Genomic DNA, 22,444 nt, shown 5'->3' on the forward strand with positions numbered 1-22,444 from the left:
CTTTGGATTGCACTAACCTTTAAATCAGTCTTGATGGGTTGTTTTTTTTTTGCGGACACCGCCATGCTACAAACTGCAGCATACCCCAGCACCGCGTTGCCAGCAGCAAACTGAGGACCACCCTGCCTAACTCCTACGAATGATCTCCCAACACGCCTTCATCCCCTTCGGAAACCATCCGCCTTTAACGTTAAAAATTTGCCCGACCCAGCCGCCTCCAGCGCGGGCGGACGGAGCTCGGCAGTGCCGGTTTCCACACAACCCCACGCCGGCTTGTGCGGGCAGGGGCTGCACGGGGCCCTCAGGCGCCATCACCTTCCCCCCCCTCACCTCACCTCACGGCCCCTCCGGCGGCCGCTCCGCCACCCAGCCCGGCCCCAGCCCCCTCCTGCCCCTCACCAGAGGGTGAGGAGGGAGAATTCAGAGTGCGTTTGGCCTAGCAGGGAGGAGGAAGAGGGAGCCATTTCTGTGTGTGGAGCGGAGGCGGCGAGCCCCGCAGCCCAGAAGCCGTCTCCTCACCCCCCCGACTCCAGGCACCGGGGCTTTTAACAACCGACATGGCGGAGGAAGCGCAGCCATGACAGGGAGCCGCTCTGCCTGCCCCAGCTGCTGCCGCATGGCCTGCTCGCCGTCCCCCTCAGCCCGGTCGCCTGCCCCTGCCCTCCAGCCCCGGGCCCTGGCTCTTTCCCGCCGCCCCCGCCACGCTCCCCCTGCCCTGCGCTGCAGCAGGGGCCGGCCAGGAAACCCCGTGCGCAGCAGTGAGCTGGGACGGGGGGGGGAGAGCGGGAGGAAAGAGCGAGGCGCCATCACTATGGCAGTGGTGCAATATCCTTCCGCGCTCTGAGGAAAAAAGTAGTTCCATGTTCTCCTGACCTCGTGGCCCTGGGTGGCTCAGGAACCCCCTCCGAAGGATATCAGACAGTGCGATGAGGGGAGTCTCTTGCGAAGGGGCCTCAATCCGGAAGGATTCGTGCTTTCATCGCTGTGGAGTGAGGTGTATATCCATGCGCAGAGCGGCGCGAAACGAGTCCGGCAGCGGCGCGGCTATATAAAGCGGGCGCGGCGGAGGCATTGCCTTTTCAGTTGAGGACAGAGCTGGTGTTCGGAACATGTCAGGCGGCTCCGCGGATTATAGCAGGTATGGCGCGGCGTGCGGAGGCCCCAGGCCCGTTCCCGTGAGGGGGCTCGATGGGCTGGGTGGAGGTGGCCAGGGAGAGGGGAAGAAGCGAGGTTTTTGGGAGGGGGAGGTGCCTGCACGCCCGAGAGGGCGCTCCGAGGTTGGCTGGGCGCTGCGCTCAGGCAGCGCCTGGTGCCTCGGCCCCTCCCGGTTCTAGACGTTTCGGTTCCATCTCTCCCCCTTACTCGCGGTTCAGCGGGGGTTGAGTTCTGTTCTTCAGTGTTTAGTTTTTCGTTGGTAGCTTTTTAAAAAAGAAAACACCCCTAAAAAGGGCTACTTTTAATTTCACTGTGCCCGCCGCGCAGAGTTGTAAGTAAAACCTTAGAGAGCCGTCTCGAGGATTTTTTCTTTCCCCCCCTCCAAATTCTCGTCCCCCCGCCCGGCCGCCGCCGTTGGTTCCCCCCGGCTCTGCGGGCCCGACTGAGGGCGAGACCATTTTTTTTCTCGGGGAGGGGCGCGGCCCCCCGGGTGATCTCCCGGCGCCTTCCTCCGCCTGCGCGCGGCGCCCGCTTTGCGCAATCCCGGGGTGGAGCTCTCGCGAGAGTTGCCCGGCGCCGCGGCGGGGCGGGGTGGGGAAGCGCAGCGGAGCCGGGGGGCCGCCCCCTCCCCTCCCCCTTCCCCCCTTTCCCCCGCCTCACGGCCGGCGCCGCAGCGGCAGCCATTGCCCTGCGCCCTCCCCGCGGCTTGGGGCCCGCCGTGCCGAGCCCCGCCTTCGGCGGATGCCTGCGTGGGGACGGGCGGACCCGCTTAGGGCTTTATTTTAAGGCTGCTTAGTCGGGATTGAGCCCTGTTTTTTCTTCACTGCGACGTGGAGGCTTGGGTGATCTTTTGTCCCACCGAGAGCTGGGTTAGTGGCACCCAAGCCAGTGGGGAGAGGGTAGGGGCTCCTCCGTTGGCAAAATACCAGAGCACCTGCTAGGATGATCTGTCACGGGTTCCAGATGCGGCTTTTGGCAGCCACGGTGTCAGCTCACTCCTGCGTGTCAATTGCTACCGTGCTAACGGCCTGTTCTGTTTAGGGACAGAGACCATGGCGGCCCTGAGGGAATGGACCCCGATGGTGTCATTGAGGTGAGCACACGGGAACTGACTGGAGAATTTGGTCGCTGATGGAGATGTATGTTGAATTTAACATTTTCTAATACTTCCTTTTTTTCCTTTATTACAGAGCAACTGGAATGAGATTGTTGACAATTTTGATGATATGAATTTAAAAGAATCCCTTCTAAGGGGTATTTATGCTTATGGTTTTGAGAAGCCATCAGCTATTCAGCAGAGAGCTATTATTCCATGCATCAAAGGTATGCAGGTGATACATTTGTTGGTATCAACATCAGATAATGGGGAAAGTATTGTAAAATGTATACACTGTTTTATTAGTGTGCGATCCTATTTTTAATCCTTACTGTACAAGTGATATGATGGTACACCATCTTTCGGGACTGACCTGAAATGGAGAGAACTTTTAATACTGATCACTTATTTCAAAAGGAATAAAATAAAACTGAAACCATGAATGACCTGTGTGGGAGCAGTAAATGTGTATCCTGCTTTTTTTAGGGTATGATGTGATTGCGCAAGCTCAGTCAGGTACTGGCAAGACAGCCACATTTGCTATTTCCATCCTGCAGCAGTTGGAGATTGATCTCAAGGAGACCCAAGCGCTAGTATTGGCCCCTACCAGAGAACTGGCTCAACAGGTATTGATAGTGTAGTTCAAAAAAAAAAAAAAGCTGCTTGTATGTTGCATAGGTTTCAGGTTTCACAACTGTGAGACAGTAAACAGACTTAAGGGGCTGTAACAGTGTCCATTCAGAACCCTTTTTGTGTTGAGTAATGGGGAATATGAACTGGCTTCTGCCCCACAAGGTCTCTAAAAGTCGAGTTGATGCACCTGGAGGGTGTGCTGGGGCAGCGATGCAGGAGCCAGCTATGCTGTGTGTAGTTTCGAAGGAGCATCTTCAGTGGAAAAACAAAATCCAAAGATATATTATTAAAGCACAGTGTCTGAGTGGAAACAAAACGTACTTTGGAAGCCATCTGAACCTGCGTGCAGTTGTGCAACATGAAAACTGCAGTGTGCATGTGGTCACTTGCTTTTTGTATTTTCGTGATGTTTTCCTGACTGTTACTGCATGTCTACTTCATGTTCAAGGCTTGGTGTCCTAGTAGGAGTGTTTAACAAAGCTTAAGGGATACGTAATTTTTAGGATGAACGTATATCAGTAATGTGGGGTCTTAAGATGAAATGTTGAACAGAACTCAGACTAGAAAATAGATTATATACGACTTCCTGTTTTTTTCAACCACAATATACTGAGATGCCAGTGCTATAGTGAAGATTCTTCTTTAAAGTAAAACAACATACTAAATTAGACAGAAATCTATTTAAAAAATCAGTGGAACAAGAACCTCTGATCATAATGTTTAGCCTTTGTTCGACTCAGAAGATATTGGTGAGGGTGAGACTTGTTTGAAGCCTGGCATATAGCACTGCACTTGTACACTCTTTAAGAACTTTCTGCAAGTGCCTAACATGTGGGCCTTAATGGTTCAAAACTTCACTTCTGGAGGCCTTGCTTGTTGACTTAATAGCAGATTCATGGTAGTTACTACTTCAGCAGCTAGTTCAGCTAGTAAGGACAAAAACTTAAGTGTCCCTCTGACTTAAGCTTTCTAATGAACAACTTCAATAACGAGCAGCTGGGTAAAATCATTAGCAGCAGTCTTTTCTAACTGTTAGAGCTGCATAATCCTTGTTCGCTCTATTAGCACCAGTGATAACAGGGCTTAATCTTTACCAGGAAATGCTACTAATGGAAGGGTTTTATTTTAGATTCAAAAGGTAATTCTGGCCCTTGGAGACTACATGGGAGCAACGTGCCATGCTTGTATTGGTGGTACAAATGTTCGCAATGAAATGCAAAAACTTCAGGCTGAGGCTCCGCACATTGTGGTCGGAACTCCAGGGCGTGTGTTTGATATGTTAAACAGACGCTACCTTTGTAAGTATGAATTGAATTTTTCTCTTGATAATATATTTCCAACGTACACGTCAAAACCAGTAAGAGCTTAAGTAACGCAGTTGCTGTCATTGTAGAGGGTTGCAGGGGAAAGCTTAGTCCTGAAGGAGAGTGATGTTAATAAAATTAGTGCGTTTCTGAAACTTCATGAGATGCTCTTTTCTTTGTTTAATAGCACCTAAATGGATCAAAATGTTTGTTCTGGATGAAGCTGATGAAATGTTGAGCCGTGGATTTAAGGATCAAATTTATGAGATCTTTCAAAAATTAAGCACAAACATCCAGGTAAAAAAAACTTCTAAGTGGTTAAATTGATGGGTGTGGATTTGGTTCCAGTGCATCTGAGAACTGCTGAATTGTCTAAATCAGAGCTGGTGTCCTAGGCACATGCTAACACCGAGTAATATATTCTAGGTTGTGTTGCTGTCGGCTACAATGCCAATGGATGTGCTGGAAGTGACCAAAAAGTTCATGAGAGATCCCATACGTATTTTGGTGAAGAAGGAAGAACTGACTCTGGAGGGTATCAAGCAATTCTACATTAATGTTGAAAGAGAGGTTGGTGTCAGTTGTACTTGCCTTGGCTGGAAGAGTTAAGTTTAAGTTCTCTTACCTTCTTGTTAAAGCACTGTGCTAAAATTACAGAAACCAAGGCTGAGCTTTGGTTTCTGTAATAATGCTAGCAGAGTACATACAAGAAGAAGAAAAAGCATGCACTAGATCAAAAATGACGAGGGTGGACCTCTTTCTTAATGTCCGGTGTCCTGTGTCTTAAGATTTGGTGCAACAGTTGATGCAGAAAATTTGCTGATGTCTTGTTCCAACTTGGTCATCTTGGATATAATTTCACATGAGAGCATGCTTAATTAATTGTTGTTGCTTTTGAATTTTATTCTTTGTTTTGCAATTTCTTGATGTCCTTTGTTCTGTTCAGGAGTGGAAGCTGGATACTCTCTGCGATCTGTATGAGACACTGACCATTACACAGGCGGTTATTTTCCTGAATACAAGGAGAAAAGTAGACTGGCTTACAGAGAAAATGCATGCCAGGGACTTCACTGTCTCGGCTCTGGTAAGAATTGGTACTTCCAGAGAACTTCTGAAATGCCATTCTGAAAAACAAATCGTAGCAAGCTCCATCTGAGTGAAAAGCAGGAAAGTTATAATATAGCTGTGCAGTGCTGTATTATCGTTCCCCCTGCTTAAAGAAAAATGCTTCCTCCTATCCCTACCTGCTTTGTTCCCACGGCAGGTAGGGACGCTAGGTTTCATACATCACACTGTGTTAAAGGGTAGTCCTGTCTGGAGTATTGGAACTGTGGTAACTGTGACTTGTTAACTCCACAGCATGGTGACATGGACCAGAAGGAACGGGATGTTATCATGAGGGAGTTCAGGTCAGGATCAAGCCGTGTCCTGATCACCACTGACTTGCTGGTGAGTATTGTCTTACACTGAGCACGTTTCTGCGAAGTCTGGTGCCCAAAGCTTCATGATTCAGTGAAGGTTCTCGTAGCCTGCACTGTTCGGAGCTTCTTGGAAGAGTAAAGACTACGCTCCACTATGGACTACACAGTTGTAGTTCATCACTAACCTTGTGGTCGACAAAAGCATGGGGTAAATACAAAACTTATAATGTGAAGCCTCTGATGTGCATTAAATGCTCTGTATTGCTTTCCAGGCTCGTGGCATTGATGTGCAGCAAGTGTCACTGGTTATAAATTATGACCTGCCGACCAATCGTGAAAACTACATTCACAGGTTAGTTGGTTCAGTGCTGCGTGGGGTGGCAATGTCTGCTGCAGAACTGAGCACAGAACCTCACCTGTTGTTCCCTTTAGGCCTTGCCAGTAACAAGAGGTGCTGTGCATCCATTCGTATAGTAACTGCTGGAAAGCTAGCAGGAAAAAAGCCTGCATGTGGTTTTGCTTCTAAAAATCCCTGACTTGCACAGCTGTGACTCTGAAATGAGGGAGGAGCAGAACTTTTGGACAATGAAATGAAGCAGTGGGAAAACTTAGCAGTGTGATGAGTTCAGAGATGGCCGATCAGTTGCTCGCTGCCGAGATCCGGGGAAACTGCCAGCTACTGAATCGCCTTTTGTCATGCAGTTTAGGGGTATGATTACAAAAGCGATCGCTGGCATGGTGTCTGCATGGCAGGGTTAGCTTGATCTGTAGGCCCCAGCTAATCTTCAGTTGCTGCAGCTGCTCAGTGACTAGACCTTAATACTCTTAGCAAACCAGTTGTACAGGGCTGCCTTCACACCTGGAGGGCCAACTGTCATGCTCTGTGTGCCTTGTTTGCCCTTGGTGGCTCCTTACAGTGGGATTTTCCTCTGTGGTGTGTGACTCTGGCAGCAAGGTGAGTTTTGTTTCCTCAGGCTTAGTTAACTGCTCCTAGTCATGTCCCTAAATTAAGTAAAACTGCTTTGTTACTTGATGTAAAAAAACCACAGGAGTTGATAGCAGCAGTTGATGACACAAGATGGAGCTCAGAAATGGCATTGATGTAATTTAAGATGTGGATTCATAAGCAGCACAGTTTGAATAAAGAGCAAATTGGTACTTATGTATTTTGTCATGATTGCCTAAGTTTTTTGTGAGCCACTGCTACGTATTTAGCTCTTGCTGATGAGGTCCTTCACTGCACTCTGTAGGAGGCTAGAACTGATGGTGTCACTGAATTGTACTGTGATGTGTTAGTGACTGACTTGGGTTTATGCAAAAATGTTGAGCTTGGATTTTTCTGTTTAAAAAAAAAAAATGCCAAGTTTTCCCACTGGAAACAGTTCCACTGAATTAAATTTCTCAAGTGTGCTGTTCCATGTTACTGGGTGTAACTGGGTTCACTTGGGAGCAGTCTGGTTTTTGAAGAACAGCTTATCTCTTCTGCTTGGGAGTGGATGCATGTGGTATGGGTGGGTTTGACAGCAGCGGGGGGACCAACCATTAAATAAGATTTTAGTTAATCTTCTGCTCTGCTGCTCACCCTAGGATGGACATCACTTGTGTAGTGCTGGCACAAAGTGCTAGTCTTTCCTGATGAGGTGTGACTTTGGTAGCAGGTGGTCCTTGCACACACAGTGTAGCTGGGCCAGTGGCAGATAAAAGAGCAGCGGTTCATGAGTGGACCTTTCAAAGGTTTGAAACGGGTTATTAGTTAACTTGTGTGTAAACGTGCTTTCTTTTTGTGCAGAATTGGCCGGGGTGGTCGGTTTGGCAGAAAAGGCGTGGCTATAAATTTTGTCACTGAAGAGGACAAGAGGATCCTGCGAGACATTGAGACTTTCTACAATACCACAGTGGAGGAGATGCCGATGAATGTGGCTGATCTCATTTAATCCCTGGGATGAGGTGGTTTTGAATGCAGTGGTCGCTGTTGCTGAATAGGCGATTCACAACGTGCATTGTGCTTCTTTCTTTGGGGATTTATTGAATCTTGTCTCAATGCTCATAACGGATCAGAAATACAGATTTTTGAAAAGCAAAGCGACTTTTGTCGTGAGCTCTTGTGGGGAAAGCTGCTGGCTTTATCCACTTTAGGGTTAGACTGTTGGGGTTGGGTGGAAAGTCATGGGGTCTGTAAATTTTTTCTTTATTAGAAATTTATTTCCTAGTTCCATAGAAGTGGTTGTATTAGATGTTCTTTATCATTTAATAATTTACTTATGGACTAAAAGATATAAGTGCTGTATAAAGTCGGCCAATTATGTTAAACTAGCCTACCTTCCTTTATTGTATGTACTTACACTTCAGACTGAATTGGAACGGCCTTTCAAAATCTCTAAACTTTTATAAGAGCATTAAAATGCATTTTTGTTTCATATGTATTTATTCAATAAAGTATTTAATTAGTGGTAAGTGTGATCTGGACCCTGTTGCTATACCCCAGCAAGCAAGCAATCATACTATTGTCTTAGGGTTAAACCCAGTAAAATTTGCCATATTGCACATGTCTTAATGAAGTTTGAATGTTCAATAAAATACTTCTATATTCACTTAAATTGTAAATAGTTGCTTCTTGGTCAGAGGGGAGGCTGAGAGCAGCTCTGACCTGTTGCAGGTTGGGAGTTCAAGTGAAGTCTGGAAGGTGCTTGGTGTCCAGGCCTCCTGCCCTCCAGCAGTTGCTGGGCTTCTATGCTGTTCTCAGCTTTTGTCAGTAGCTGCAGGGGCTCTTTTTGGAGTAGTACCTTGGACTAGTAAATACCAAGCTTGATGTGCCAGAGGCTGTCCCCATGTGAAACAGCTTGTGGGTGATGGACATGTGATTTTAAGATTGAACACCCTTTCATCAGAGTAGGAAATGGCTCACTTAGTCATCAGTACTGACTTGATTAGAAAGCCCCATGCCAGCCCAAGGCCTTTTCCCTGTGCTTGGGAAGGTGGGGCAGCACAAGGAACTCTGCTCCCAAGTAAACAGACTCCACAAGGTGGTCAGGGGAGGGTCTAGGAAAGGAGTGGGTCCCAGACTACCGCAGAGATGCTCAGCCACCACTAAACACTGTGTTCTTTATACTGGTAACAGCTTTAAAAGCTCAGGAGCAGGGTTCACCCCAAAGTCCTGTGTCCAGTAAGGAGATAGTCTTGCCAAATTCAGACTTTCAAAACAAATCGTCATCATCTGAAAGGAACAACTCATCCTTCCTTTCTCAGCCTTCACATGATGATGACCAAGCACAGTACGTGTTTTTGATACGTTTGCTTCCCCATGTGTAAGCCTACCACAAATCATGGCAAAGCAGGAGCATTACTGGTCCCTCAGCAGCCAGATGTCTTTAAGCTAGTGGAAAAAATAGAATCAAATATTCCACCATGAGCTTTTCCAACTGCCGAGCAGTCCTTTTATTGAAAAAAAACCCAACAAACCCAGACCAGTAGAAAAAGTACACAGGTCCCTGCTCCGAGAACCTCAGCCATCCACGAGACAAAAAGCTGCTCTGCTCTAGTCTGCTGCCAGCCGCTGCTGGAGTTAAGTGTTCTGCGTTAGCTGCTGCATCACAAGGGCGCAGAGACTCACCAGCTGCAAGTACTCGTCAGCGCCATCTGCCAGGCATTTGTCTACTTCCTGCAAACGGAGAAGAGAAGGTAAAACCCTCTCAAAATGGTGGTGGTGAAGTCGGCCATCTCTTGGCTTAGAGCAGGGAACACCAAGACAAAGTCTGGCAACAACTCCTCCAGCGGCCATGCATCACCCCCATCGCACCAAGCTGGGAAGAATTACCTCGTTGGCTGCCATCTTGTTGAGGAGGCCAAGACACAACAGTGTATATGCAGGAGGGGATGCACCATTTGCATGGCAACCAACTGCTAGGAGCATCACTCTGCAGGTCACCAACACTATCTGCCTTCTCCAGGGAGCTCAGCAAAACTTCCACCACAGCCATCTTGTCTTCTTTGTCAAAATTTACCAAGTTCATTAACTCTTTTTTTGAAAAGGCATATTTTACACACCAGAACAAAAGCTTGCATCTTGCAGTTCCCAATTTAAGCACTGACTTTAAAATTTGGTGTTAATTTTCCCTCTCAATTTACATTAAAAAACAAAACAAGCAAACTCACAACCCTCTTGCTTGAGCTCCACTAGAACAATATAATATGGCTTCTCATGAAACTTCTCAGGGCAAAAACATAGGTTCTACCAAGAAACATTCAGAACCACAAATATGTATACTTACTGGGATAGAGAGAGTAAAACAAAAAATTAATCAACGGAGATTTTAACTCAAGTTACCAACTTACCGCAAGTTTCTCGACTATGACAGATTTCTGCTTGTCACTGTAATCTTCGCTCTCAACAACAGTATCATGCAGCTGGTTTACCAGCTGAGCAACAGCATACCCTTCATTTATGAGATTCTGTGTCAGGGATGGAGGAAAATGGAAATAATTCAGCAGCAGAAACACCACAAACCAGAAAACCAATCTGAAAAATTCTGTCTGAACTGAAAGACTACTGAAATTTATTATAGAACGTCAAAATTTGAGAAGCTGAGTGAGTCATTTGTGTGTAGTCGAGCATCTTGCCTGACCGTGATTGAAGTGAGCACCTAGGAAAGACTGCAAGAGCACGGCAGGCACACAGCAATAGTTTTGCTCAAATATTCTTCCAGCTTCTGAGAATTTACATCTTGGGGACTGTGCCAGCTAGAGACACTTTAATCATTTCACAACCTCCACTGAACCTGTCCGATCTTATTCTAAAATTAGGAAAGCTTAGTGTCCACAGCATCATGTGGCACTTTCACAGCCTTCAGATTTTAAAGTGCCACCTACTTTGATTTATTTTCTTCATCTGGTAGTTGCTAGCCTCAGGCATGGAAAGATCTGTAAGGCCAAAACTTTTTTAATACAATAAAAACCATGGCAACTCAAGATAACTTTTTTAAAAAAAATCAAGTAGTGCCCAGTTACCAAACCAGCAAATATTGAGAACAGCATTCCATGGAGTCATTTAGGCAGAGATAAGTTTATCAAAATAGAAGAGTTGGTGCAACCTTATTTTTCTGTACAGCAAAACACATCCCCGTGCTTTACAGAAGTATGCATTCAAATCATGTCAACTGCATATCGAGCACTAGCATTGGAAACAAACCCCCACCTACTCCAGAAACTGGACAACAGTTCCAAACTACTGCATTAGATGAGATCATGGTCTGATGAAAGACTCTACCAGCTCTAAGGATTTAGAAAATCCATATCATCACCTCTTAAGATCAACACATATTAGACATCTTGTTAAGTAAATGTGAAAGTGTAAGGCAGTGACACCTACACAATCCTGGCACAACAATTCTAAGACTTGCTGCAAGTTTATGTGAGAATAAATCCAGACTCTAAACCAGAGGTCCTGCCAAAACGATCCGATGAGGCTCAGCCAAGTAAAAAGCGGAAGGCTGACCAATACTGGCTTTTTTCATACAGGCATGGAGAATTTCCCTGGAAGGGAGAACGGTGCTATGGCATGCTCCCCTCTGTCAGGCACAACTCCTCGATTTAAAACCCAGTTCAAGACTGTCTGAGCCTCCTCTAAACTCATGAGATTAGGAATTTCCCATTCATCAAAGAAAGTAAGAACCTTTTCTGCATTACAGAAAATAAATCCACCTCTATAAAGCAGTAGCTTGTGCCTTCTCCAGTGAGATCTATTTTAAGTCACGGCAGTTTGTAAGACAAACTTACTCACTAGTGTACTGTAAGATTAACAAAAAATATTTTCAAACTGAAGACTTATTACAGCCTTATTCAGATAATTCTCATCTAACACAGCCGCCGTGTAACCAAGAAGGTGACTATTCCAGAGACTAGTCCAGCCCGCTGAAGACACACTTCTAAGGCCTGAGCTAAGTGCCTCGCTAGGAATTCCTGCTCTGCCTGATTCAGCCTAACAGCTCCACGTGTCATCGGTTTAACTCGGGAGAAAGCCAGAGTCACACTGGCAAGGAATCTTACTTGCAGCTTTGACCGCTCTTCCTCAGCAGGGACAGATCAGAAGACTAACTGGTAAAAGACAGGCTTCCCAACATGTGCATCCTGACTGACCCGAGGCCAAACGTTCTTCAGCTGCAGCCCAGCAAGAAAGGATTCACAGGGCAGCGGCCCACAAAAACATCAGGCTAAAGCACTAAGGGGACCGACCCTACCTTTGCCAGTGTTTCCAGCTTCTCAAATGAACCACTCTGGCAGACAGATAGCAGTTCCTCAGTTGTTTCTTTAGGGATGACCTGTAACAAGAAGTTACGTTTCTTCATTTCAACTTTGTAAACTTAAAACTGAAGTTGATGCTTACAGTAACAGATAGAAACTGTTTATGAAGGAGGCCATTTTAGCATTTCATTCCTCTACACACCCAATCACTTTCAAGCAAGCACGTAAGACAGACTAGCTAAACTTTAAGAGTGAGAGCTAGGCTGTAATATTTGTCCTATATTGGTAATACTAAAATAAAAACTATAGGATGCAAGTGAATCATCAGTTACCTTCACAAATCCAACACACAATCACTTACTCAGGACACTGACTAAATGAAGGACCTACTTCAACAATTAGATCAGCCAGTGCTTTCTGTACCATTCTACACCTAAGCAAAACAGTAAAGCAGTTTTCTCTCCAGTGACGCACCAAGGACATACACAAAGCACCCAATGCAACAAGATCAGACAATCAATCAGAAGAAAAAAGTTGACAGATGCCACTAGCTCTGAACAGGGAAGCACTGCCCACTTTCTCCCCTCTACTCATTGTCATTCCTGTCAGTTGAGTGTCTGGACAGTTTGGTTTTAAAGCTTCTGTATTAATCTGTTGTACTAAGGTCACTCCAGGGTCTCAAAGTTACGTACCACCAACAACTTGAAGTATTTGTGAAAATATAAAGTTGGGTTCCTTTGGCTTAAACAAGCATTACTCAATCATGACACTTCATGCTTCTCTTTCCTATCACTACAGTCAACTTCTGCCAGGTTTCCTAGAAACTGTGATTTACAGACATCTGTAAGTGATATCCAGCTCTTTTCCACAGCTAGATGCACAAAACTGAGAGAGTTCACCACGAAAATTGTTTAAAACTGGTCTGTAAAACATGCGTAGTAGCAACTGCCTCTGGTTCCATCAAACTGAAAACCTCACAACCCTTACAATTAGCTATGATGGCAGCCCCTTGAAGGGAAGTGTGTCCATCATTAAAGCCCATTTATTTTTCAGCTCCTCCACTCCTAATCTTACATTTCTTGCTTTAGGGGGTGTTTTGTTGCTATAGGAACACCTTCACATAAGTTTTATTAAATGCATTTCCTCTCAGGCTTCTCCTGTCCCTGTTAGTGTTATCTGTCATTCCAGAAGAAATCACTTGTGTTTTGTTAAAAAGGAAGATCCCACGCAGATCCTTGAAGAGACACTGTCTCTCTGAACGTTAAGCTGAAAATGAGCTGCCACTGAAAGTCATTCCCCTGTGGTGTTTCCAAGCCGTATTTTGCAGTGATCTACACTTACATACACACACCTGCACAAACACACACAGAGGCATAAAAAAGCACCAAAAAGACATTCTAGTCTACTGTCCCACAAAAGGCAACACATTTTGCGTTCATGGGCAGCATACTTCAAATTCAGTTTGAATTATAAGACTATTTTACAGTTTTCCTTGACTTGCAGAATAAGTTCCTAGAAACTTAGCATGTAATAGGCATACAGAAGCAGGCAATCTATAAAATTCTGGTGGATAGTGTATCGGTACAATATTGCAATACTAATGGGTATAAACCAATTTTTAATCAAACTTTGAGCAAAGGTAGATACAGGTAGCAATTACGCTTACTACACAAATGCTTTTCAGACTATTTCCAGGAGAAACTGTAAAGCACAGCTTACCCCAGCAATTTCAGTGACTATCTTCTCTGTGATCTCTTTCCCGCCCATAAGACGAGTGGCACTTTGAAGAAAAGTAATTGCTTTTCTCAAGTCCCCTTCTGACACTTTAACAAGGTAAGATACTGCCTGAAAAATAATGTTAGGAAATGCCAAGTTATATGTTCACTGTTATTTAAAATCCAGTACACCTTCTCAGCATATTTATTTTAAAACATCACATAGTGCCCAAAGCAGATTGTCACAGATAAGCACAACGCACAAGTTACAAAGCAACCTCTCCACTAATATTAATGCTGGCAATTTCAGAATGAAGCATGGTTTTATGCAAGCATGCTCAGCACAGAACAAAAAGCCCTACAGTTTTGCTTCAGTTTTCTCTGGTGGACATTTCTCTGGTTTTAGGAATACTCTTCAAATTCATCCCATCTACAGAAGGAGAATAATATCTAAGGGAGTTTATACATTGTATTTAATGCAATTGAGCAGTCTGGAAAAGTATGCTGATTTAGCCCCTTTCACTGTAATGCAATTATGCACTGGATTAAGCAATAAAATTCCTTGGCAACCATGAAGTTACCTCACTACTGATTTTCACATGTTCCTTCTCAGAAACCTCCAATAGCCTCTGCTGTTGGATTTTATCTGACAAAGGCTTGAAGCGGAATTTGGAGCATCGAGATGTTAAAGGCTCAATTATTCTGAAAGAAAGGAAGGTAAGTGCTTGATAAATGAGTGCATGGGTCAGGTTCACACAGACAAAGCTACCCAAGGCAGAAAAGGGCAGCATAACCTTAAAACTGCAACACTGTAAAAACAAAAGTCGATACCTAAACATTGCTTTCAGTCTTGTGTTCACATAGTTACATCCACATTAACTCAACACTATGAAAACTAGGTATCAAGCTCGCAGTGAAGAAGGGGGGGAAAAAAAGAAAGGAGTACAGAACAGGAAAAGCAACAAGTCCAAACAAGCAACAAATTCCATACATACCTGCTGATGTAATTACAAATAAGGCAAAAACGTGTTGTTTTAGATTCTTTTTCCATTGTGCGTCTTAAGGCTGCCTGGGCTGCTGAAGTCATTGAGTCTGCTTCATCCAGGATTACAATTTTAAAAGGAGGACAGACTTTACCACTGAAAAATATGAAAACTGTTATCCATGCGACATGCAATGTATAGACTAAATTAAAAAAAAAATCACTGCAAATAGCAAGTCATATTTTACTCAAGTATTTATACCCAATAAGATAGAACATATTCAGAAGTTCAATCTTGTTTATTATTTTTAAACAAAGATCTAATATTTGTAATAAAGGTGGGGACTGAGTTCCCATAGAAAGACTGACATTGAATACTGCAAAAGTCCTCTAAAATACGCACTCTTGCTTTAAGCTGCTTCTTTTAACAACTAATGCAGCTCTTATCTTTACAGGCCTCCTGATTCCCAGAACTTTAAAGAACACTGTGACAGACTCATTTCAGTACACAAGACCATTTCCTGGCAGATAGTCCTAGCTCGCAGTTTCTTCTGCTACTTTCCACAGTTTTTTTCCACACATACGGCTTCACCTGCACAGGGCTTCTCACCACCTAACACCAGGATCTTGTTAGCATCTTATAAACTAGCACCCTTCTTGTATGAGATGCTGCAGATTAGAGGTACTAGAGAAGTAACTTCCACCACAATTTACCCAAAGAAGCTTTTCTATGGTAGTCAGACAACGTTTGCAAAGGCAACGACATATGATCAAATCCAGAAGCCTTGGTCTTCTGGGATTTTCCCTGTCTGCCTCAGTCTCCAATTCTAACAGCTCTAGTAAAAGTTCCTCCCAGGTATTCAAACTTTCAGCATGAAATTACACGAAGCCAAAGCTTAGCCAAAGGACTTTGTGTGTGTTTCAAACTTCTGGGCAATGCTGACCCACCATTTACATTAGATTTATAAAGTTAAACAAAAACCACCACATGCTTTGTCCTAAGCAAGAAAGTCCACTAAAGAGAGCCAGCATTGATCCAGCACTTACTCTGAACGGCTTCCAGATGCAGTTAGCTGAGCAAAAGCCTTCACTTTTTCCCGAATCACTTGTATTCCACGCTCATCAGAAGCATTTAACTCAAGGACTCTTTGCCGGAATAATTCAGGCCTGCAAATTTTTTATTACATCATGTTAGCTACTAACTCTTGTAATGATACATTATAAAGTGTATGAACAGTCCTTCTGGCCTTTTCGAATGGCAGGTATTATTTTTGCCAGCATTACTAAATAGCGTACTTTGTTAAAAGACAGTTAAATTGAGATCATTAAATGTTAGGTATGAATTTCCATTAGCTACTTTTACAATTGCCTTCTAGACTGTAGACAACAGTGAACTACAAAATTACATCAGTTATCCAGGAAAAAAAAAGTAGGAAGCTGGCTTTGAAAGTTCAGAGCACTGTATTATGTGCCTTTCTACTTATCTGCTGTGAGCAACATGGAAAAACAAGAAAAGTTCCCAGATACAGACACCAGCAGTGCTCTGCCATTGCAGTACTACCAGAAAGAAGTATCTAGAAATTATAATACAGGCCGTATGTAACACCAGCACTATACAGCAGCACCTCTGATTAAAAAAAAAACAACAGTGGATTTTAAGTTCTGAGAATTCAAATGGACATACAACATGGAGTTGTCTTCCTCCTATCAAACTACAAGTGGATCTTTCCAAAAAACAACATGAGCCAAAAATTAAAGATAATGATGGGGGGCAGGGGAAGGGACTAAAGTAAAATTAGATTTGCTCATAACATCAAGCCTCCTTCTCATCCATTTTTTTCTTATGGGTCACTAAATTCACTACTCAAAAACTCCCAAGTGTTACAAGTGAGTTGATGAACGTACACACGCTGAATTTTAGCCTCACTCCCAATATTACTTCCAGACACAATTCAGTGGTGCATAATGGAAAGATTACAATTCAGACATTTTATGAAGTGCTCTGAGATCTATGTGTAGCTAACAACCTGATGAACATACCATTAAAATTGGAATTCCTTTACAAAGTTCAGCAAGGCATATACAAGCCATTTTTCATACTTTTTGCTATAGGATTACATGGCTGCTACTCTCACATGTTGTAAGTCTAGCTTGGTAGCAGAAATCAACAACTTGTGACAGGACAAATGAGAAAGAAATCTCACGTTAGAGCTGAATTAGAATGTGAAGACATTCCTGAAAAAGACCTAGAAGCTACGTAAGAACAGGCAATGACCAGAGGCACTCTCTCATATGATTAGAACACATGATAACTGATTACACCAAATCAACCAAAGCAACTTGATTCCAGCTTACCCATAGAGCTCTCTAGCAGCTGCTAAAATAGTGGAAGTCTTTCCAGTTCCAGGTGGGCCATAGAACAACAGATTGGGAAGCTGAAACAGCAAGGCACTGTTTTTAAAAAAAAACAGATAAACAAAACAAACCACAAACAGGAAAACCTGCTGAAAACCTGAGCACCTAATAGAACAGAAACTATCTACTCCTCCTGGTAAATAAGAGAAAGTCTTTCACTTCTAGATCATTGCACATAGTGCTCTAAAGGAGGACAAACTGTTGCTGTTCACAACACAGCAGGAACAAGCCATTATTTGGCAGCACCACCACATGTTCTATCAAAACTGATACTTCAATTTATATTTTATTTTTATGTATTGTCTCCAGGTCATGTCTAAGATCACTAAAGCGTACAGAACTTACTGTTATGACTGCAGCGACAGGCAAATTTATCCAAGGATGCCCTTCACACAATCCGGATACTACTAGCAGTGAAGCTATGACAAAATCTGGCACAGGTTAACTCTCCTGTACTTTCTCAGCTCCCCAAACTGCCTTCTCAAGCCATGCTGAGAATTCTGTGCTGCCATTAACTCCACTGCAGTAAGTACAAGGTAGCTTGTGAATGCCTGCACTATATTGCAATGAGTGCAATGCAGACATACCTTAACACTAATTGCAGAGATGCTTGCAATGACTGACTGGAATGCATAGCGCTGGCCAATTTCTACATCCATCCAGGATTTTTCAGCAGAGGAGACCAGTGGCATTTCTTAAAGAAATTAGGTTAACTGATCTTTCAAATAATTTAACTAAAAACCTCAGCATGAAAAATAGGAATGCATTAAAGAAATATGCTCACACAGGAAGATCAAAGCAGCACAGCAAAGACCACAGTAATAATAAAGCATGACATCTAGCAGCACAGAGCATAAAATCTCACAATATGAGAATATAACTAAATATCTGCTAGATGTCTGGAATAAAATAGAAGCTGGCTTTGTTTCGTCTGTCAGTCAGAGGAACTGTATAAGCCTGTGTAACACGGTGGTCCTAGGATGTGCAGTTTCAATACAGATGGAAAATTACTAATAATAACATGCTAATAAGACTTCATCTGGAAAGCTACACACAGTTCAGGTCACCCTTAATCAAGGATGATGAATACAAACTGGGAAAGGTGATTAGCGCAGTGAAAAGTCTGTCTTATGAGAAGTAACTTTTTTAAAGAGTTTGATTTAGTTAGCTCAGCAAAGCAAAAGCTGAGAGGGAATATGACTGATCTCCATAAATATATCAGAGCAACACAGGGACAAAAAACAAAGTTGGCATAAACCAAATTTGTATAAGATAGCCATGACTAAATTTTGGCTGAAATCAAGAGGTTTTCTAATTAGCATAGGATTGATGGCTTTCTGTACTACTATTTCAAATAATCCCTCTTACAAATTACCAGGCTGCACTTTAAAACTGCTGGTTTTGACAGTAGGGGATGTTCCAGTTGTACATTCTTAGAACAAGAATCCAAGAGTCCCCTCCAATCAATAGCAAAAAGACAAACCTCTCAGTCTGACTTGATTTCGAGCCCTTAATAAATGTTCCATTTTTAAAAAGAGTCAACTAAAATTAGAGGGGGTTTTGCTGAATATAGCAAGCAATGCAGACAGAATGGGAACAGCAAAACCAAAGACATCCAAAGAGCAGAGAAAAATGCAAGAGTACAACAATCCATAATCAGAAAATTAAATAGACCAGTTTGGTTACAAGCATCCCATTTTAACAACTAAGACAATAGATTCAACTGTGTATGTACTGTAAAAGTATAGATAGAAGAATTTCAGTCTTCTAACAATATAACAGTAAAGAAACCCATTTCAAGTTTTACTTGCTCTTTCTGCCAATCATTCCTTGCTTGTTTCCCTACTTATTAAAACGTAAACACCATTCAGTACTAACAAACTTTTTTTCAAGTTTAATTAGATACCACAACATTATTATGCCCCTGTATCTTTTAGGAAAGCTCCAGGGAGAAGAAATCTTTACTGAATTACAGCTGAAAATTCACCAACAACCATGTTAGGTTAGCACACTGCAAGGGTAGACATTTTCATGGAGATTCATAATTTCATGCCTCTGTGCTAATTCACACTCTACTAGTTCTCAAAACAAGCATTAGCAGGTAAAAAGTTTTAATAAGAACCTGTTTCCTAATTCCATTAAACGCATATTTTACTGCTGTTCCTGTTTCAACCTCATTTATGCTGGCTTCACACTGAAGTTATCACCAATATTTACACTACTTTTTCACCAAGCACAGCCTAATCCTTTATGTAACTGTGGCAGTATTTTTAAACAGACTGCAACCTGATCTGGTTATCTGTTTTTCCACGCTTGCCAGGGGTAAGCAGGATACCTACAGGCATCATGCTGCTTATAGGAAAGTTACCACACATAGTGCAAACCCCAAGTCCTTTTCTGGAAGTTTCAGCACAAATGAGGATGTAAATTGCAATGATAATCCTACACCTAACTCTCTTTTCAGTCATTAAGATATCATCAAGTAAATGTAAATTACAGAATACTACGACACTTGTCAGTTTCTTTGCAAAAAGCAACAACGAATCAACAGTCCTGGCAGACAGAAATAAATTTCTCCAGTTCTAACACTTGGACTCTGGTCTCCCCAGTTTCTAATACAACAGATGCTTGCTATTACAGATAGAGATACCCCAGGGACTTCGCAGCTCCCAAACCGAGGCCCACAAATACTTACAGACCAATCAACAAAGGACTGGCTCTCCATTTTCAACACTAAGGTTTAAATAAAGCACATGACACAAACCTACAGTGTTGTCACAGCTGTTTCTTTCATCTCCCCAGATCTCCAAACTCAATAAGAACTTCTGAAATAAGTACCAGCCACCTCAGAATTTAAATTACACTTTTGCCTTTTTGACAGAATGAGTCCTTTCAAGAACCAACGAAAATGTCCGGATTTTAACAGTGTCAAATATTTTGAAGTACTTGCATAACTTTGTTCTTAGATGCCTTGCTGAGTTTGGGTAGCTATGGCAAAATACAAAGCCTGTAACCATAAGCAAAAGTTGTAATTTGTCTTTTCAACTCAGGAAGTAAAAAGTCAACACAAGTGTACTAGGCTCATAATCTGAGAAACATTGCTGGTCTAGAAGCTGCAAGGTTTTACATAGCTGTTGCTCAAAATAGAACTTCATAACCCATCACCTAAGCGATGTTACATGACTGATACATCCAGACAGAATAGGTGGCAGCACCTCACTTTTCCTTAGCTGTTAATAGTTCCTTACTAATTACTTCAACTGTACAAATACTATAATATAGCAGCACCGCTATTGAAACTCAGATTTCTATGGGCACAACATTACACGACAAGATCACGTTACAACAGCATTCTCAAAGTAAAATGAATCTGGAGACACGAACTAAAGAAAGGAATTCTACAAGTCTGTCCCAGTTCTGTCATACCAGCTTCATTTTGGCTCCCTATGCTCGAACAAATAAAGTACTTGTGCTTTTGCAAGTTCTGATTAAATTAATATTTTCAGGTAGAAAATGACGCACATTAGTCAAAACCAGAACTGCAGAGGAAACTGTCATAAGATAAATTTTTCAAACACCAAAGACCACCTGTGCATATTGTGCACCAGAGCACATAAGTGAAAGGCTTCTTGCATAAAACTCTGAAAAGTCCAAATAGTTCCTTTTAGCTCCTGGTGAGCAGAGAGTCATATCACACAGGTCATTTTCAGAACCACCACCAACCACTTCAGCTGGCATTAGCAGTCCATGAAAACAGAAACAGCTTTTGGAGCACAAGAATGACCCTTCCACGTGAAATGTGGAGCTAGCAAGTACAAAGGAAGGAACTGTCCAGATCTGCAAGAAAGCACAGCCATCTCTTGGCTACCTATTTTATTTCTCCCTTCAGTCAATCCACCTCCCCATCACCTGGTTTGGAGGAAATAACCATCATTCATACTCAATACTTACTAATTTTTTATCCAAAAGCAAACGCACATGTAAACAAAAGCAATTGAAAATGCTCTGCTCATCCCCTTTAGATTCTTAGGTCACAGATGCCAACACTGCAGTGAAGTTAGTGAGATTGTCATACTCAGCTTCTCAAAGCCAAAGAGACTTAACTTGGAAACTTTAACCCAAAAAGTTTGGGGATCACCAAGTGCTAGACCTGGCACTTATAACTTAAACTTCCCCCATACTAGCTGAACAGTAGTGTGGGCACAACAAAAGCCTTTCCAGATTTGAAGCTATTAACAAGAAATTTACCAATTACGCTTTTCCAGAAAAATTCCAAACTGCATCACAGAACTGACCATTTTACAATGTTTAGAGGGCTGGAAACATCACAGATTTTACACATGTACCACAGCACACTACAAGGAAGCCACTTGGCTTGTTTGTAAAGTACCACTGTAAAAATGATCATTGCTGAATTAGAAAAGAGAAGTTTTCATTACCACTGGCTAAAGTTTCTGCCTAAACATAGTGATGGGGTAGATGTCACTATTACACTCACATCAGCACCTTCCAAGGACTTTTTCAGCACAGTGACAACTTCATCCTGGAAGGCGACTTCATCCACATTTTTGGGGCGACTAAACAGAAAGACATTAAATGCAATTTATTAGCTAGCAGAGTTTCAGAAGAGAATTGAACTGAGAAAAACAACACTTTCCTTTCTGATTACATTGGGTACTGAAGAATTACAGCTAATTTTGTAGAGGCCAAAATCGTAACAGTAAATCTGTCTGATGCCTCTGGTCTGTATTACTGAAGTGATCTAATTTCTCAGGAAGCCGCCTGTCTAGTTCTGTTGTAAACACCAGCCTGAGCTGTTTTTAGAAGCAGAACTGTATTGCAGACTGCAAGACTTTACCACTTTGTGAGCTGATTAAAGCTTCTCAAAAACGAAGCATTTAACGCACTTCTGCACCGAGCCACAGTGACAAAACCGCACCGCTTGACACGGGCAAGGGAGGCATCTGCTGCTCAGTACCAACAACGGGCTCTTGTAGCGGTTCACAGCGCTGACTTTCCCCCGTAACTGCAAGAGCTAAAGCTGTTCTCCCGGGTGGAGCCCCCTCGCTATGCACCCACTCCCTCTTCCACACACACACTCACACACCCCGACAGGCCGCTGCCACCCCAGCCAGCGACCCCGCTGCCCCAGAACAGCCCTTACTATTTCTCCACCCAGGGGATGGGTTTGAGCCTCTTGCCCTCCCCGCTGCTCCCGGCCGCGCCCTTCTCCTTGGCAGCGGAGGGCTTGGCGCTGATGGAAGACGGGCCTTTGAGGAAGGCCTGCATGGCCCCGGCCGGGCCGTCGCCTCACGGCCTACCCGCCTCAGGCCGAGCAGGGGCCGCGCGCAACGCCAGCGCGGGAGCAAGCGAGCCCACCGCACCGCAGGCCCCGCCGACCCCTTCCCGCCAACGCGCGACCGGCCTAGAGCGGGACCGCTTCCGCCTGCCGAGGGCCAACCACAGAGCTCGGCCGCGCCGCGCGA

At 43.5% G+C, this 22,444-nt stretch overlaps 2 protein-coding genes and 3 non-coding genes across 5 annotated transcripts; 4 read left to right on the forward strand and 1 right to left on the reverse strand.

The window, feature by feature from the left end:
• Positions 1-1,031: 1,031 nt before the first annotated feature.
• EIF4A2 (eukaryotic translation initiation factor 4A2) lies at positions 1,032-8,200 on the forward strand. Its single transcript, XM_075418237.1, has 11 exons — positions 1,032-1,138; positions 2,197-2,248; positions 2,346-2,478; positions 2,738-2,877; positions 4,014-4,182; positions 4,376-4,485; positions 4,615-4,758; positions 5,135-5,272; positions 5,548-5,637; positions 5,882-5,961; positions 7,399-8,200. Exons 1-11 carry the CDS (start codon positions 1,110-1,112, stop codon positions 7,541-7,543), a joined length of 1,230 nt encoding a protein of 409 aa, XP_075274352.1. The 5' UTR covers positions 1,032-1,109; the 3' UTR covers positions 7,544-8,200.
• LOC142361284 (small nucleolar RNA SNORD2) lies at positions 2,589-2,658 on the forward strand. The gene has a single exon (XR_012763879.1). It is a non-coding gene; the product is annotated as a small nucleolar RNA SNORD2 (small nucleolar RNA).
• Positions 4,812-4,992, forward strand: LOC142361282 (small nucleolar RNA SNORA81). Its single transcript, XR_012763877.1, has one exon. It is a non-coding gene; the product is annotated as a small nucleolar RNA SNORA81 (small nucleolar RNA).
• On the forward strand, positions 5,350-5,476 carry LOC142361267 (small nucleolar RNA SNORA63). The gene has a single exon (XR_012763862.1). It is a non-coding gene; the product is annotated as a small nucleolar RNA SNORA63 (small nucleolar RNA).
• An 847-nt stretch (positions 8,201-9,047) lies between the features above and the next one.
• Positions 9,048-22,444, reverse strand: RFC4 (replication factor C subunit 4). The gene is made up of 10 exons (XM_009941802.2): positions 22,123-22,444; positions 21,457-21,535; positions 16,899-16,978; positions 15,591-15,710; positions 14,557-14,700; positions 14,143-14,263; positions 13,566-13,691; positions 11,843-11,923; positions 9,942-10,058; positions 9,048-9,267 (listed from the first exon to the last, which is right to left on the reverse strand). The coding sequence occupies exons 1-10, from the start codon at positions 22,245-22,247 to the stop codon at positions 9,172-9,174; spliced, it is 1,089 nt and encodes a 362-aa protein (XP_009940104.1). The 5' UTR covers positions 22,248-22,444; the 3' UTR covers positions 9,048-9,171.

Source organism: Opisthocomus hoazin, chromosome 4, assembly GCF_030867145.1.
Source record: "Opisthocomus hoazin isolate bOpiHoa1 chromosome 4, bOpiHoa1.hap1, whole genome shotgun sequence".
In the NCBI taxonomy this organism is placed as follows: domain Eukaryota; kingdom Metazoa; phylum Chordata; class Aves; order Opisthocomiformes; family Opisthocomidae; genus Opisthocomus; species Opisthocomus hoazin.